Below are 13,159 nucleotides of genomic sequence, written 5' to 3' on the forward strand. Positions count from 1 at the left end.
ACTCACAAGATTGAATAGTCTACAAGGAATTATTTTTTTTATAGCTTTCTCTTCATGGTGCCTGCATATTAAGCATAAAACTAATCAAGGAAGCATTAGGAAGACACCTCTTTGTGTTATCGCTGATGCAGGCTTAATACCTTAAATACATATTATTATATCACCAAATAAAAGATTAATAATTGTAATCACACCAATCCTATATATCAATCTATACATTTCATGAGTAAAAGTAACTAAAAAAGTGTGTTAGCAAATGTCAAGGAATTCATACGTACCAACTTATGGTTCAAGCTACTCTAGTAACTAACACATTGTTTTAACTATGTCTTTCTTTCTTTTTTTGGTGTCGCCCGACTAAATTCAAATTTCCAACATTGAGAGGTAAAACGCTCCCTAATAAAGAAGACTCCATATCCAGGGATCGAAGCCGAGACCTCTAGTTAAGGATGAAAAAGTACTTATTGTTCCGCCACAACCCTTGCTGGTTAACATGTGCTTTCACTGATTGGTTATATTTTTCTTCCTTCCCATTTGCCTCCACCCCAATTTGTATTTAAGTCCTGCTTCTGTCACTGTTTATTCAGAAGGCATTTCTGAGGATTAATATGATTAACACTGAGCAAAATGTGATCGATCACTGTCTAATGCAAATAAGCTTTTGATAAGAAACACAAATGAACCATTGAAATAGAAAATTAATGGCCATATCCAAATGAAGCATCAAGAAGAACCATTATAATTAATCCCCAATTTGAAGAAATTACTTCTGTACAGTAAATACACAAAGTAAAGCCACAATGATTATCTAGAATCTTTATGAGATTATTTCTTCGGCCTTTGTTTTAAATTTTGTTCATATTTCAAGACAAGAGCACCTCAACACCAGCAGTTGTCATCAACTGGCAGATAGGACATACATTAACTAATCCTTCACAGTCTTTACATAAACACAAGTGTCTACAAGGCATCAATAAGATGGATACCTCCTTCAATTTGCACACCTTGCACTTCAAATTGGCTTTTTTCGCCGATGTACCTTTCCCAGAACCACTAGGGATGCTGAGCCAATTGTTTGGATCAATGCAGGACACAGCATCGTCTAGCTCATTGTCTCCCGTCCCTTCTTTTCCTTGTTCAGCAGATTGCATCGCTTGTTGAAGGTTCGTTCTTAATGTGCTGACTAAAGATTCGTTACACTTGGCTCTATAACACCAATTTTGTGCTTCTGCTGTAACTTGCTTCATTCGTTCAACCAGTTCTCTGTTCTTCCGGTTTATGTTCTCTAACTCAATATCCTTCTCTTGCAACTTAGTGCCGACATTTTTCTCGAGTGCAGTCACTAACGAAGCCATATGTCTCTGTTTTATGTCTCTCACACCTCTAGCCCAAGTTTCTTCCTGTAAAAGGCCAATGCAATAACAACATTAAATAAACTTGTGCAACATATGAAGTTTAAGTAATTTGTACATTGGTAGTTGTTCCTAAGAGACTGAAGTTAATGTTACCAAATACAGTTATGACCATTTTATAATTGCTTTTTAAAAAGATGCCACATGTTATTCTTTTTCTTTAAGATGGCCAAAATATGCATAGGTGTGTGACTGACCAATTCCAAAAATAACCAACTTTCTAAATTTCTTACTCCTTCCAGATATTTTGTAACTAATATCTTATTATCTGCACATATGTTTTCATTTATTTTTTAATACAAACAGAAAGCGCACGATGGTACAGAGCTGCGAAAATGGAGCCAAAAAGAGCATCTTATCAGTTTTAACACAAGAAATGCCAAAGAAGCAGAGAAACATGAAAAAAATAAGTCGCAACAAAAGTGAGAAAGAGTAAAAACTTGGGCACTTTCCTAAAAGAGCCATTTACTAACTGTTAGGACACAGACAATAACTGAAAAGACAGTCTACAATAAAACAAATTCGAATGTTAGAAAAATGTAGTACCATACCTGAGTCTTAATATATTGATCAAATTCTTTCTTCTGGCGCTCCAGCTCCGTTTTAATGTTGTCACCTAGAGACATCATAACTGATGCTGATGCATTCATACTTCCACTTGCAGAAGTGACCGAAGAATTGGGTTCATCATCATCATATGATAACTTTAAACCAGTTGAAACAAGATTCTGGCCAGGAATATTAGCTAGCCGTTCAGTGTCATCATGAACCACATTGTGGTTCAAGGAAATTTGAAGCTTTTGCTGCCGGGAAACACCTTCAGCTTCCCTGCCTCGTTTATTGTGCCGAATCAGGTGCTCATTTACAAAATTATTTACAGGATCAGCATTGGATCCAAGTGGAACTGTAGCAAAAGAAAAGGCACATTGTAAAGGCTTTTGTATAACAATCTGATATGAGTTCATTAGGGGTGCAGCAAAATTAACATGCTTAGTATAAGTACAAGAAAATATCAAACTAGATATCGGGTGATGCCTTGAAAATTTTTCTGCAATAGCTCACTGACTATTGTTATCCTTGAGCATAAACTTAGATGTGAAATCTATAATACTAAAGTTTTCCTCTTCAAAGTTAACTTGATATGCTCTTCAAATATTTTTTGTTAGCACATAAATGTTGCAATCTCAAATAATAATATAATATAGTGCCAACTTTTAACTCTACTTCATTATTTAAAGCTATATTATCGAAGTTAAGCTAAAGGGTTTTTAACCCAAAAAATCCTTCAGGTTTACCCATACGTTCAACTGAATCACTAAAATATGCCAGTTAAACATGCACGTCCTTCATATTTGCTAAAAGTGACAGGTCTCATCCAAACTCAAATGGAAGTCTATAAACTACCGGTAGACTGCTCACTGAAGCCTCTTTGCATGAAAAACTAAAACGGGAATTTGGGAAAAACAAAGCTGTATGTTTTTGTGAGTGATAGAGGGAGAAAGAAAAGCTACATGTAAACTGAGAACTCATTGGAACAGAACTGATAGTCTTTTAAACTCTTAAAATTAACTCACAAGAACCTTGTAGGGAAAGCACTTGAAGTGGGATTACGAATATCAAAAGGTGTCCTGGTTGGAGCAATTTCACTAAGATGCTTGAAATTATTCAGTGAAAGCTTGAATTCCATTAAAACGAGAAACCTCCAAAAATATGTTAGTACTACTTTATAGCTCTAACCGATTCCTCAGTTTAAAGAAAGTATCCAAGACCCGAAGGTATTGTCTTGAAATCACACCCTCACTCTGTCTCTACTCAAATTTCATTGAAGGATTTCATGTTTCTTGTTGGGACTGTGTTAGTTACGAGTTAATAGTCGGAGGCGGAATTGTAGTACTAGAGCAGTTGTCAGTCTAGAAACTTCGCAACCTCCACAGCCACGGCTCTGATCTATATTAGAAGAGGTAATTTAGAGCAAGAAAATTGGGGGAAACGAAAGCTATCAGTATGTGTTATGAGAGAGAGAGGTTAAGCGAGAATTCATTAAAAAGGAAGGGAAAACAAGGATGTCGTTAGTTTGTAAACTTCCGTTTTAGTTGGGACGAAAACTGTCCATTTTTTGTGAAGATGAGGGATGTTCTTTGTTAGTTAGTATATTTTAAGGATGTACTTGAAGTTATGGGTAAACATTAGGGACCTTTTGAGTCAAAAATGTGAGGCTAAAGCTAAAATATTTAAGCCAGACACTTCCAAACGAAACCCCAACTCTATTTTCACTTCCTCTTCCAACGGATATTCAGCTGAGATATGCCTGCCACTGCCTTTGGTCTTTCCTTTAAAATCTAGAGTTACCAAGGACAATGCAATACTTTTTAGTATAAATAGAACATTTAAGATGAACAACAACTTGGTCACAAAGAGGAGCAGGAGAAACACTTCTAAAAGGCATAAAAAGGTAAAAGTAACCTTTTTCCAATTATTTGTCAATAAGAAACTTCAGAATCTCAGCATCATAAGTAGAAAAGCAGACAAGGTAAGACTTACTAGTACTAATTAGCTCAATACAAATAAAGTTACTTAATACTTTAAGAGCTTGGAACTGCTGATAATATATAAGGGTATTGGAGGTTTCCTTAGCTTATTTCTGTTTAAAATTTTCTTATCCTTTTTAAATGTATACTAACAGAACAGAAACTCACAGCTTCCAAATAATTGAAGTTGATTTGGTGCAGTAGCAGGATACTGGAAACCGTTCTCATCCACGAAAATAGGAAGTGGAGTGTTAGTGTTGCTGCCTCTATACATTTTTCAAAGCAAGATCTACTAAGAGATTTGAGCAAGTTCAACTGCAGAAAAAGGAAAAGATATATGCCATTTAAACTCACAATCATTGGATCACATTTTAACAACAATGATTAAGAAGACCTGGATATATGCAATAAAAAAAGTCATTAACACCTATCAAAAACTTCAATAACCACATTTACTCATCATACTATCCATTTAAGCTGAGAATCGTAAAATAGTCATCTTAAGCCATCCTCCCAACTATGTGTTTTTACTCCTAACCACAATGACTGTAACAGAGTGATAAGTGCATCCACCACACTAGCCATAATTTTTCCTTATTTTTCTTTCAAAAGACAACCGCTTGAAACTTATTAGTTCCACTTCACAACTTTACAAGATTTGGAACCATAAAGACTCATCTTCATCTCATTTTAGATGAATAGATCTTCATTCACCCCCGACCGCCAGGAAATGAATATATCTATCCATTTCATTTTTATAAAATTAATAAACAAAATCTGAACCAGTCTTGCTGTCGGAAATACAGAAACCAAAGCCAATTTTTTTCCCATGGAATCTGCAATTCACTGAAACCATAGGTAACATTACCATAATAAACCCAAAGACTCCAATGGAAGATTGCTACACCATAAATTCTGATAAATCCATTCTATGAAACTTTTGGAATCATACTCATATCTGAAAACAAGCAAACAAAGGTTGAATTTCTTTATCAAATAATACTAACTTATTCTGACTCCTAATTTCAATCAATTTGACATACAAAGTACTGGGTTGTTGTTGTTGTTATGACATACAAAGTACAAACCAAAGATTTTTGATCTTCCTAAAACTATATACTAATCACAAGACCAATGAAAAAGATTAAAACTTTTCCCTTTTGGATAATATTTTCCAACTGATAAGATTCAATAGTCTGAAAATTAATCCAAACATCCAATAACAAATAAAAATAAAGCTTACCAAAACAATTAAAAAGAGAGCCTGGAGAAAGCTGTTAGGTTGAGCTTCTTCAATAAAAAGACCTCATCTTGATCCTGCAAATTCCTATGCAATCAGTCAATCGAAATCCCAAAAAAGAAAATAAAAGAAAAATCGGATCTTGGTAATGTTACATACATAGGGTGAAAATGAAACTGCAGATTACGGATGAGAAATGGATGACGGTTTCTTTTTCCTTTTTGGGAAGAAAAATTAAAAGTGAATAGATATGAATAAAGGAGAATTATTTGGTGTAACCACAAAATGAACAAGGAAGATAAGTTTTCTGACGAGGAAAGATCAAGCAAGAATTAGAGAGAGAGAAAGAGCTGAAACGTTTTTGGAACAGGAGTGACAGATATGTGCGTGGGTGGGTGGGTGGTGAGGTGGTGTGTGGGACCCATAAACCAATTTAGAAAAGTTTAAAAATGGTTGGAATCACATTCATTTACGCTCATTTCTAGATTGTGCATCTACTCTTCTCACGGGACTTTTCTTATTCTCACAGATTATTATTACTCTTACTATTATTTTTTTATATTCTTTGGTTTTCCCACCAACATGATCTTTCTGATTCTCTTTAATCAAAATATGGGGTGCTTTGCTTTTGCCCCTTAAATTAAATAAACAAACAAAGGACAAACTAATTTTAGATATTTCATTAATCATTTAGTATCGAACTTGCATTGCGTAAAATTCATATATAAAGAAATGCTCCTTACTCAACCGAAGTTTCTTTATTCCTAATCCCTTATGTTTAAAATTTAAAATAATAATAATACTAGAACCAAAAAAGATGAACGAGAAACAGCTTTTTGAGAAAAAGTTCAATTTCTTGTAAAAATAAATCAAACAAACTTCTATCGTAGAATCTTACTTTTTATGTTCTCTTGTTATGTAATTTATTAAAGAAAAGGATATTTTCCTTATTATTCTAAAACTTAAAAAGCTGTGTACTTATTGAATCCTTATCTTTTAATTAATACTAGAAACAATCATGCCATAGTATCTTGATTTCCGATTAGGGTGATAAAATATCTTTTAATGGTAGTAAAGTTAACATAAATTGGCTTGTTTTAAAATATAATCATACTTAAGAGAGCCAAATATGACTAATTTTGTAAGTCCGAAGTCCGACTGTTTGATTACGTTATATATAAAAATAATACATTTATGTATAATTTTCCTATTTATTTTGTCTTAAGAATATATTTTAAATTTTTGGTGACAATAATTTTACTTTTAAGCGTAGGCTAATAAATTTTTCGTATTCAACGTCGTAAGTTTGTAATTTACAACTAACTTGAAACTCTTAAGGTGACATTTAGTTCAAATATTTGATGTCACAACTCAAGTTCATGGCTTATATTGTTCGCTTTAGGCATAGACCTGCACTAATTTATTTTTCGAGCTACGTCACATCGAGCTCAACAGCGCACGCACCATGTAAATTTGCATTGTGACTTATAAAACTCTTCACTTTTTTCTCACATTTTAATGTTGGATTCATGTAAGATAACATGTGCAATCCTTCTTCGTAAGCTTGTCAATTCTGCATGACCTGTTCTCGTTGCCTGCCTTTTGTTGTGAACATTACATTTGAAGAAGTCTTTCTCGAAAATCTTTTCAAAATCGTCTTATTCTAGTACTGTAAGATTTACCACTATTTTTAACAATTATTACACACATTAAGTATTCAAATAGTCCCTTCGCTTTTATTGTGTAATTTTGGTATAATTTTATTGAGTTTTGATTAACTGAAATTAAGATATGAAGGAATTCAATTTTTTAAAATTTTTTATTTGTTACTCGAAATTCTCTCACTAATTAAACTATTAATTAATATGTTTGATATTTTTTATTTTGTACATCATAATTTTTTGTGTATGTGAGTCCAAAAACATGGACTAGAAAGAAAATAAAAAGTATCTTGATATTAACATTTACAAAGGCGATGTTGATAATTTAGAAGACAATAGATATCTATAGAATCTATTTGATATAGGAGAAAGAGAATATGTACTAATATAAAGTTTAAAGGTATTTTAATTTTTAAATGCACTTTACAAGTGCTAAAAGTATGACCCATTTTTTTCAGAGTTTTCCTCTTAACTAATGGTCAAATTAAAAAAAGGCAAGAGTGGACAATTACATTGATCTTCGTCAAAATACTTAAGGCATCTGTTCTCTCCAATTTCTAAAAGTTAAGAAAACATCATCTTTAATTGAATATTTCTTTTTTTAAAATATAAATTCACGAAAAAATATAATTCAATGGATGCGCTAAAACAGTAAATGCACAGTACTTGGTTTTTCCATAAGTTATGCATCAGTATTAAATAATAATTGACATGTACTTTTTACCTAAACTAGTCTTAGGATACGCGTTTTGTGCGTGTTTTCCATGTCAATGAATAATTTTTTTAAAAATATTACATAAATTAAATATTATTAAATAATATAAATTGAATTATAAAATAAAAATAAATTAGATAACTTTCTAAAATTAGAAATGTTGATCCCATTTAGTAGAGAAATCATGTAAATGGAAGTCTTCAAAGAATAATAAGGATAACTTATAAAAATTATTGTTAGTTGTTTTCCTAATATAGAAACAAACGAGTAAAAAATACTTTTATTACGATAATTTTTCAAATAATACAAATTGATAAGTGGCATTATAAACTTTAAAGATGACTAATATTTAATTAATAATTTATAAAAACAATAACATAATATATAATAATATAGGGAGCTGTCATTTTTTGGAATATTTATGAGAAAAAAAAGAAGAAATAATTAATGATATCTCATTTAGAATATATTTTTATCTTTTACCATTTCATTCTTATTGCTTCAAGTCTGCAAATATTAATAGAAAAATAATTATTGTGTGTATGATATTCTGCCATTATTGAGTAAATTATACTCATTTAGAATACATTTTTCTTTATGATTTTGCATGTTAAAATAATTACTGACCGTAATTTTTTAAATATTATACAAAAATTCAATAAATAAAATTTAAGTTGATTTTGAAGTTTTGAATATTAAGATTAACATGCAATGTGTTATAGTTATATTGCATAGTTCAAATAAGGAAAGAATTTATCTAAGGTAAAATCTTTATTGATTTAAATTTTTAATTATTAGATTTTTCTACATAATTCAAATGAAAAATTCAATAATCAAAATTTTAACTGATTTAAAATTCTACATATTTTAAATAACAGTAATTGTTTCCAATGATTATGATTATGTTTATGTTGTTTCCACACAATAGTGAGCTATATATTTATGTTTTTATTACTTTTTCATATATTTCGTCTGCATTATTTTAAAATTTGATTTTTAAGTTTTTCATAGTATTCATAATTTTAGATGGTCAGAATGGGTTAAAGATTATGGGTAGTCAAAATATGAACTACACTTTAATGACATAAGTATATTTTTCAAGAAAATAATTATATAGATTTTGATGTATATACGATAGTTTTATCATTTAATTTGGGATTAAAGTACGCATTTAATGGAACCATAAAATGCTTAATGAAATTGGATATGTACGTTTCTAATTAGTTTGTATGCACGTATAAGAAAAAGAAAAATCTATAAACAATTTGTTCAATTGATTTATTTTAATGCCCTAAATATTAGGATTTCTTATGTACTAGTTTAAATAAGGAAAACTTTAATAAGTAAAATTCTAGTTGACTTAAAAGTGCTAACTATTAGGGAAATAATTAAATGACTATATTATTCAGTGTAACTTCTATTTTAAAAGGGTAAAAAAGGCAAGCAACATTTCGCTAAGGGCATTCATGCTTTAAATATAATACTAGTCTCTTGGTACATGCGTTGCACGTGTACCCAATCTTTATGATTACAAAATTTTAAAAGATCATATAATTATTATATTAAAAATTATGTTTGAGTTAAGTATTAATAAAAGTTAAACAAAAAAATATAAGTTCTTAAAATTAATGATTGTTGATCACATTTAGCTAACTCGATAAAGGAAAAAACTATGTAGAGGTTCCTAATCATCTCTATCGATACTCAGCTAAATATTTAACCTAATTAATATAAATCACTATCGCAAAAGTAGAATCTAAAAAGTACATTAAGATTAATTTACTCTTTTTTCATTTTGGAGTGAGCTTTTTTTTTTCTTCCCAAGTTATAAGCGTGCATTCAGATTCTACGTCCCCATGCATCCGGAAGTTGCCTTCTTATGTAAGCAAGAGTGTATGACTGAAATAGAATTACTTACTGTTGATGGATTCGAAAGGATATGTATATAAATATTATTTTATAAGGAGTCAAAATATGGAATATATGTTAAAAATCAGAATTACAATTTTGTTCTTTATCATCAGTTTTAAATTGATGTTTAGTTTCGATATATGTCTATAGTCCGTTCTCATTTTATTAACAGTTTGTTTGGTTTGATCCAAATTTTTTTAATGGTTTATAATTTTAAAATACTTTTATAAAAAAACAAATAATTTATTTAATAAAAAACTGAGTATTTTAGTTTTTCATTTCTCTTGCGAATTTAAATATTTGAATTTAAAAAATTGAAAACGTTGAGAAGAAATTTTTATTATGTCACCCGGGTAACTTAGATAAAATAATTACACATCTACTATTTGCATCCGATATAATAACTCTAACGGTTTAATAAAGCACATGTACTTTTAAATTTCTAATTATACAATTAAAGTTATTTTTCACAATAAATTTACCAAAAATAATATGTATAAATTTCTTACTTAACTTTTATGTTACAATTGAACAAAATATTTCAAAATATGCTATATAAGGAGTTTGTTACTTTTTATCAATTACGGTTATACATAAGATGAATATTAATTACTTATTGCATAGGAACTCTGAGTTGTGATTGAAAATTCTTTGTGATTGTTTGTTGCTTCCTAGTTGTTTTTGAAGTTTGTAGGAGCTTTACTTACCTGAGATGGAGAAATGTCCAGCTCTCAGTCAATTTTATTTTTATTTTTTGTACATAATGTTTACTTGGTAATAAAATATATATAATTACCAAAAAATAAAATAAATATAAATAACAAATTGTCCGAGAATAATTACAATATTTTAAAAATAATTTTCAATTTTATTAGGAATATATAATAAATATTATTCAATCTATTCCTATTCAAATTAAATTCGCCTATCAAAAAGTCTATAGTGTTGACACGGATAAAATCTTTTAGAAATATTTAAATACATCTCCGATATGTACGATTTTATTTTAGGAGGTTAAATTTCTAGAACAACAAATCCTCATTTTTTTCCTCATAAATACTTTTTGGCTTTGTAGATATTTTTGTGCAGAAGGATATAAAAGAAGAAGAATTAATATGCACATAACTATAGGCATAAATTGAGAGAGCACATTTAAAAAAATAAATAAACGTACCCACAGTGATTTGGAATTGTGCATCTTTGTTTTTGCCTAAAATTTGATTAGTACACCTTATTTTGAATAGTAAAATCTTAATCGGTTTTGAAGTCCTAAATATTAGGATCTAATTACTACACAGTTTAAATAAGAAAAAAATTTAGTAACTAAAATTTTAGTTGATCTCAAAATCTTAAATATTAAAAAAATTATTAAATAACTATTTTGTGTAGTAAGAATTATCAACATTTTATTAACTACAAAAAGGTCTCCTAAACTTAAAAAGAGAAAAGAGAAATTTTAATAGCCCAAAATATAAATAGAGTTGAACGACTAGGCAAAATTTTATAACTACAAAAAAAGGTCTCCAAAACCTAAGAAGGAGAATGGAGAAATTTACTCCAAAGTATAAACGGATAGACAGACAAACGTTGTAGCGAAAGTTTAGGCAATATATTATTAACAATAAATGACCATTTGTAAATTATAGGGGAATTAATTAAATTACTATACGTAAGTATTAATGAAATACTCAAATTACTATGTTGTCCAATGTGAACTACATATTTTAAAAGATAAATAAGGCGAACGACATTTCGCTAAAGACTTTCGTGCTTTTAATATAATATTGATAGATATATATAGATTTACCACTAAACAGTATTAAACAAAAATAATTTGATAGAAGCATCTGAATCTGAATAAAAACATTTCAAATTAACCTTACTATTTCCTGGCCCAATTTTCTACTTTTTCATTTTTGGATATTTGTCTAATTTCTATCCATTTACAGAAAAGAAAATCCTATACTCCCTTATTTATTTGTTTCCCCAAGACTATATCCTCATCGACAAGGATATTTTGGTAAAACAATTGAAGCTGACTTCTCAGACGGTGGCCGGTGACTGCAAAACCGAATGGAGGGCGGGTCGGGTCCATTATGTGGGCCCAGGCTTTTTTTGGCGGGTAAATTTTGGCGCCTCGTTGACTCCGTATTACCGACCAAACGCATTGCCTTGATAACTCAGAAATATAAACTCCCTAATAAAAGGAAAAAAATAATTATGTAATTTTTACCCAATAATAATCCTGCTATAATCGGGGAATTACACCTAACCCATGTTTCATAGTTATAGAAATTACTGATATTAGATAACGCGTGACACACAAATTGGAGATGGAGTAACTATTTTCTTGCTTAAAATTGTTTTCCTTTTTCTTTTTGCTATATAAATCAAGTATTCAAAACCTATTGGTTAAATAAATTCAGATTGGGCTTGTATAGGATTTACAAAAAGAGAAAGCACTCGTTATCGAGTTTTCTCCATTCCTAGGGTTCTAACGGAGACCTCTGATTAATATATGAATAAATATCATACATTCAGTCACATACTCTAATGGTTAAAATTGTTTATCAAAATTTCTCAATTTTAACAATGTCAAGTATTTTGGTCCCCTTTTATGCCTGTCAAATAATCTGTTCGAATGACTTGCTCCAATAATTTCTTTTGTGGAAATGCAGAGGTTGCCGTTGTTATATCAACTGGACACCAGTTAAAAAAGAGGACATTTTTTATATACATACTATAATAGAAACTTATTTACCCGTTTTTCTAGGTTTAATAATTTTTAAAAACTAACTGTTTATTTACAATTTGTATACAATCAGGGAAAAGAAACCCACATACAACTTGCATACAATTATATTATTGTATATATTTTGTATGTTATTTGTATGTCCAGTGTGATACACTTGATATACAAAATACAGTATAACTTATTTATACATCATTGTTCTTCTTTTTCTTCGAGTTTCAATTTGAAATTCCCACCAAAACCAACTCTAATCTTCACCGAACTCCAGCAAAATTGAGACATAAACTCCAAAGGATATTCGCAATCATTTGCAACAACAGCCAATCCAAACAAAATACTATTTTTTACAAAACTCAATTTTCCAATTCAAACTTAGAAACTGCATCAATTTTAGAGATAATATCAATAAATTTGTATGAAGAAAAAGGGATTTGGGTTGATTTGTATGAAGAGAAAGAAATATTTTGAATTCATTCTTCAAAATGGAATGAAAACGTGATTTTAATGGCTTTCTATAACTGATAGACTTGAGTGAGAGGGAGAGGGGGGTCGACATGAGGGGGTGGGGGCAAGGATAGTGGTTACAGCCTAATTTTAAGGGATCATTCTTTTAGTTTTTGTATGTAAATAGTACATAATATAATTTTTAAGGAACCTAAAGAAAAGTGGTAAATATTATATAAAGAAGTGTATCTGCGTTAAAAAAGAGAGAAGGAAATCAATTAAAGAAAAGGAAAACCATAGAGAATGGAGCAAGCTTTAAGAAATTGATGGTTTAGAGCATAGTGTGTCCACTAATGAATGTTCCACACATGATTGATAGTTGGTTTATCTTTAATTAATTAATATATTGGATTGGATCTTAATAACCGTGCCTTAATAGTTAATACCAGTAGGAGCAAAATTGAAATCTACAGATATCAAGATCAGTTAAAAAGTC

At 29.9% G+C, this 13,159-nt stretch overlaps 1 protein-coding gene across 3 annotated transcripts; it reads right to left on the reverse strand.

Annotated features, from left to right (window-relative positions):
• Positions 1–716: 716 nt before the first annotated feature.
• LOC104093069 (E3 ubiquitin-protein ligase BOI) lies at positions 717–5,406 on the reverse strand. Of its 3 annotated transcripts, XM_018769682.3 has the most exons (6): positions 5,340–5,401; positions 5,184–5,257; positions 4,809–4,898; positions 4,109–4,255; positions 1,964–2,316; positions 717–1,400 (listed from the first exon to the last, which is right to left on the reverse strand). In XM_018769682.3, the coding sequence occupies exons 4-6, from the start codon at positions 4,212–4,214 to the stop codon at positions 864–866; spliced, it is 996 nt and encodes a 331-aa protein (XP_018625198.1). In that variant the 5' UTR covers positions 4,215–4,255; positions 4,809–4,898; positions 5,184–5,257; positions 5,340–5,401; the 3' UTR covers positions 717–863. The 3 variants fall into 3 exon arrangements, with proteins under 3 accessions (XP_018625198.1, XP_009597083.1, XP_070043386.1); XM_009598788.4 differs by lacking the exon at positions 4,809–4,898 and having other exon boundaries at positions 5,340–5,406; XM_070187285.1 differs by lacking the exons at positions 4,809–4,898; positions 5,340–5,401 and having other exon boundaries at positions 4,109–4,249; positions 5,179–5,263.
• Between the last annotated feature and the right edge of the window lie 7,753 nt (positions 5,407–13,159).

This window comes from Nicotiana tomentosiformis, chromosome 10 (assembly GCF_000390325.3).
Source record: "Nicotiana tomentosiformis chromosome 10, ASM39032v3, whole genome shotgun sequence".
Taxonomy (NCBI): Eukaryota; Viridiplantae; Streptophyta; class Magnoliopsida; order Solanales; family Solanaceae; genus Nicotiana; species Nicotiana tomentosiformis.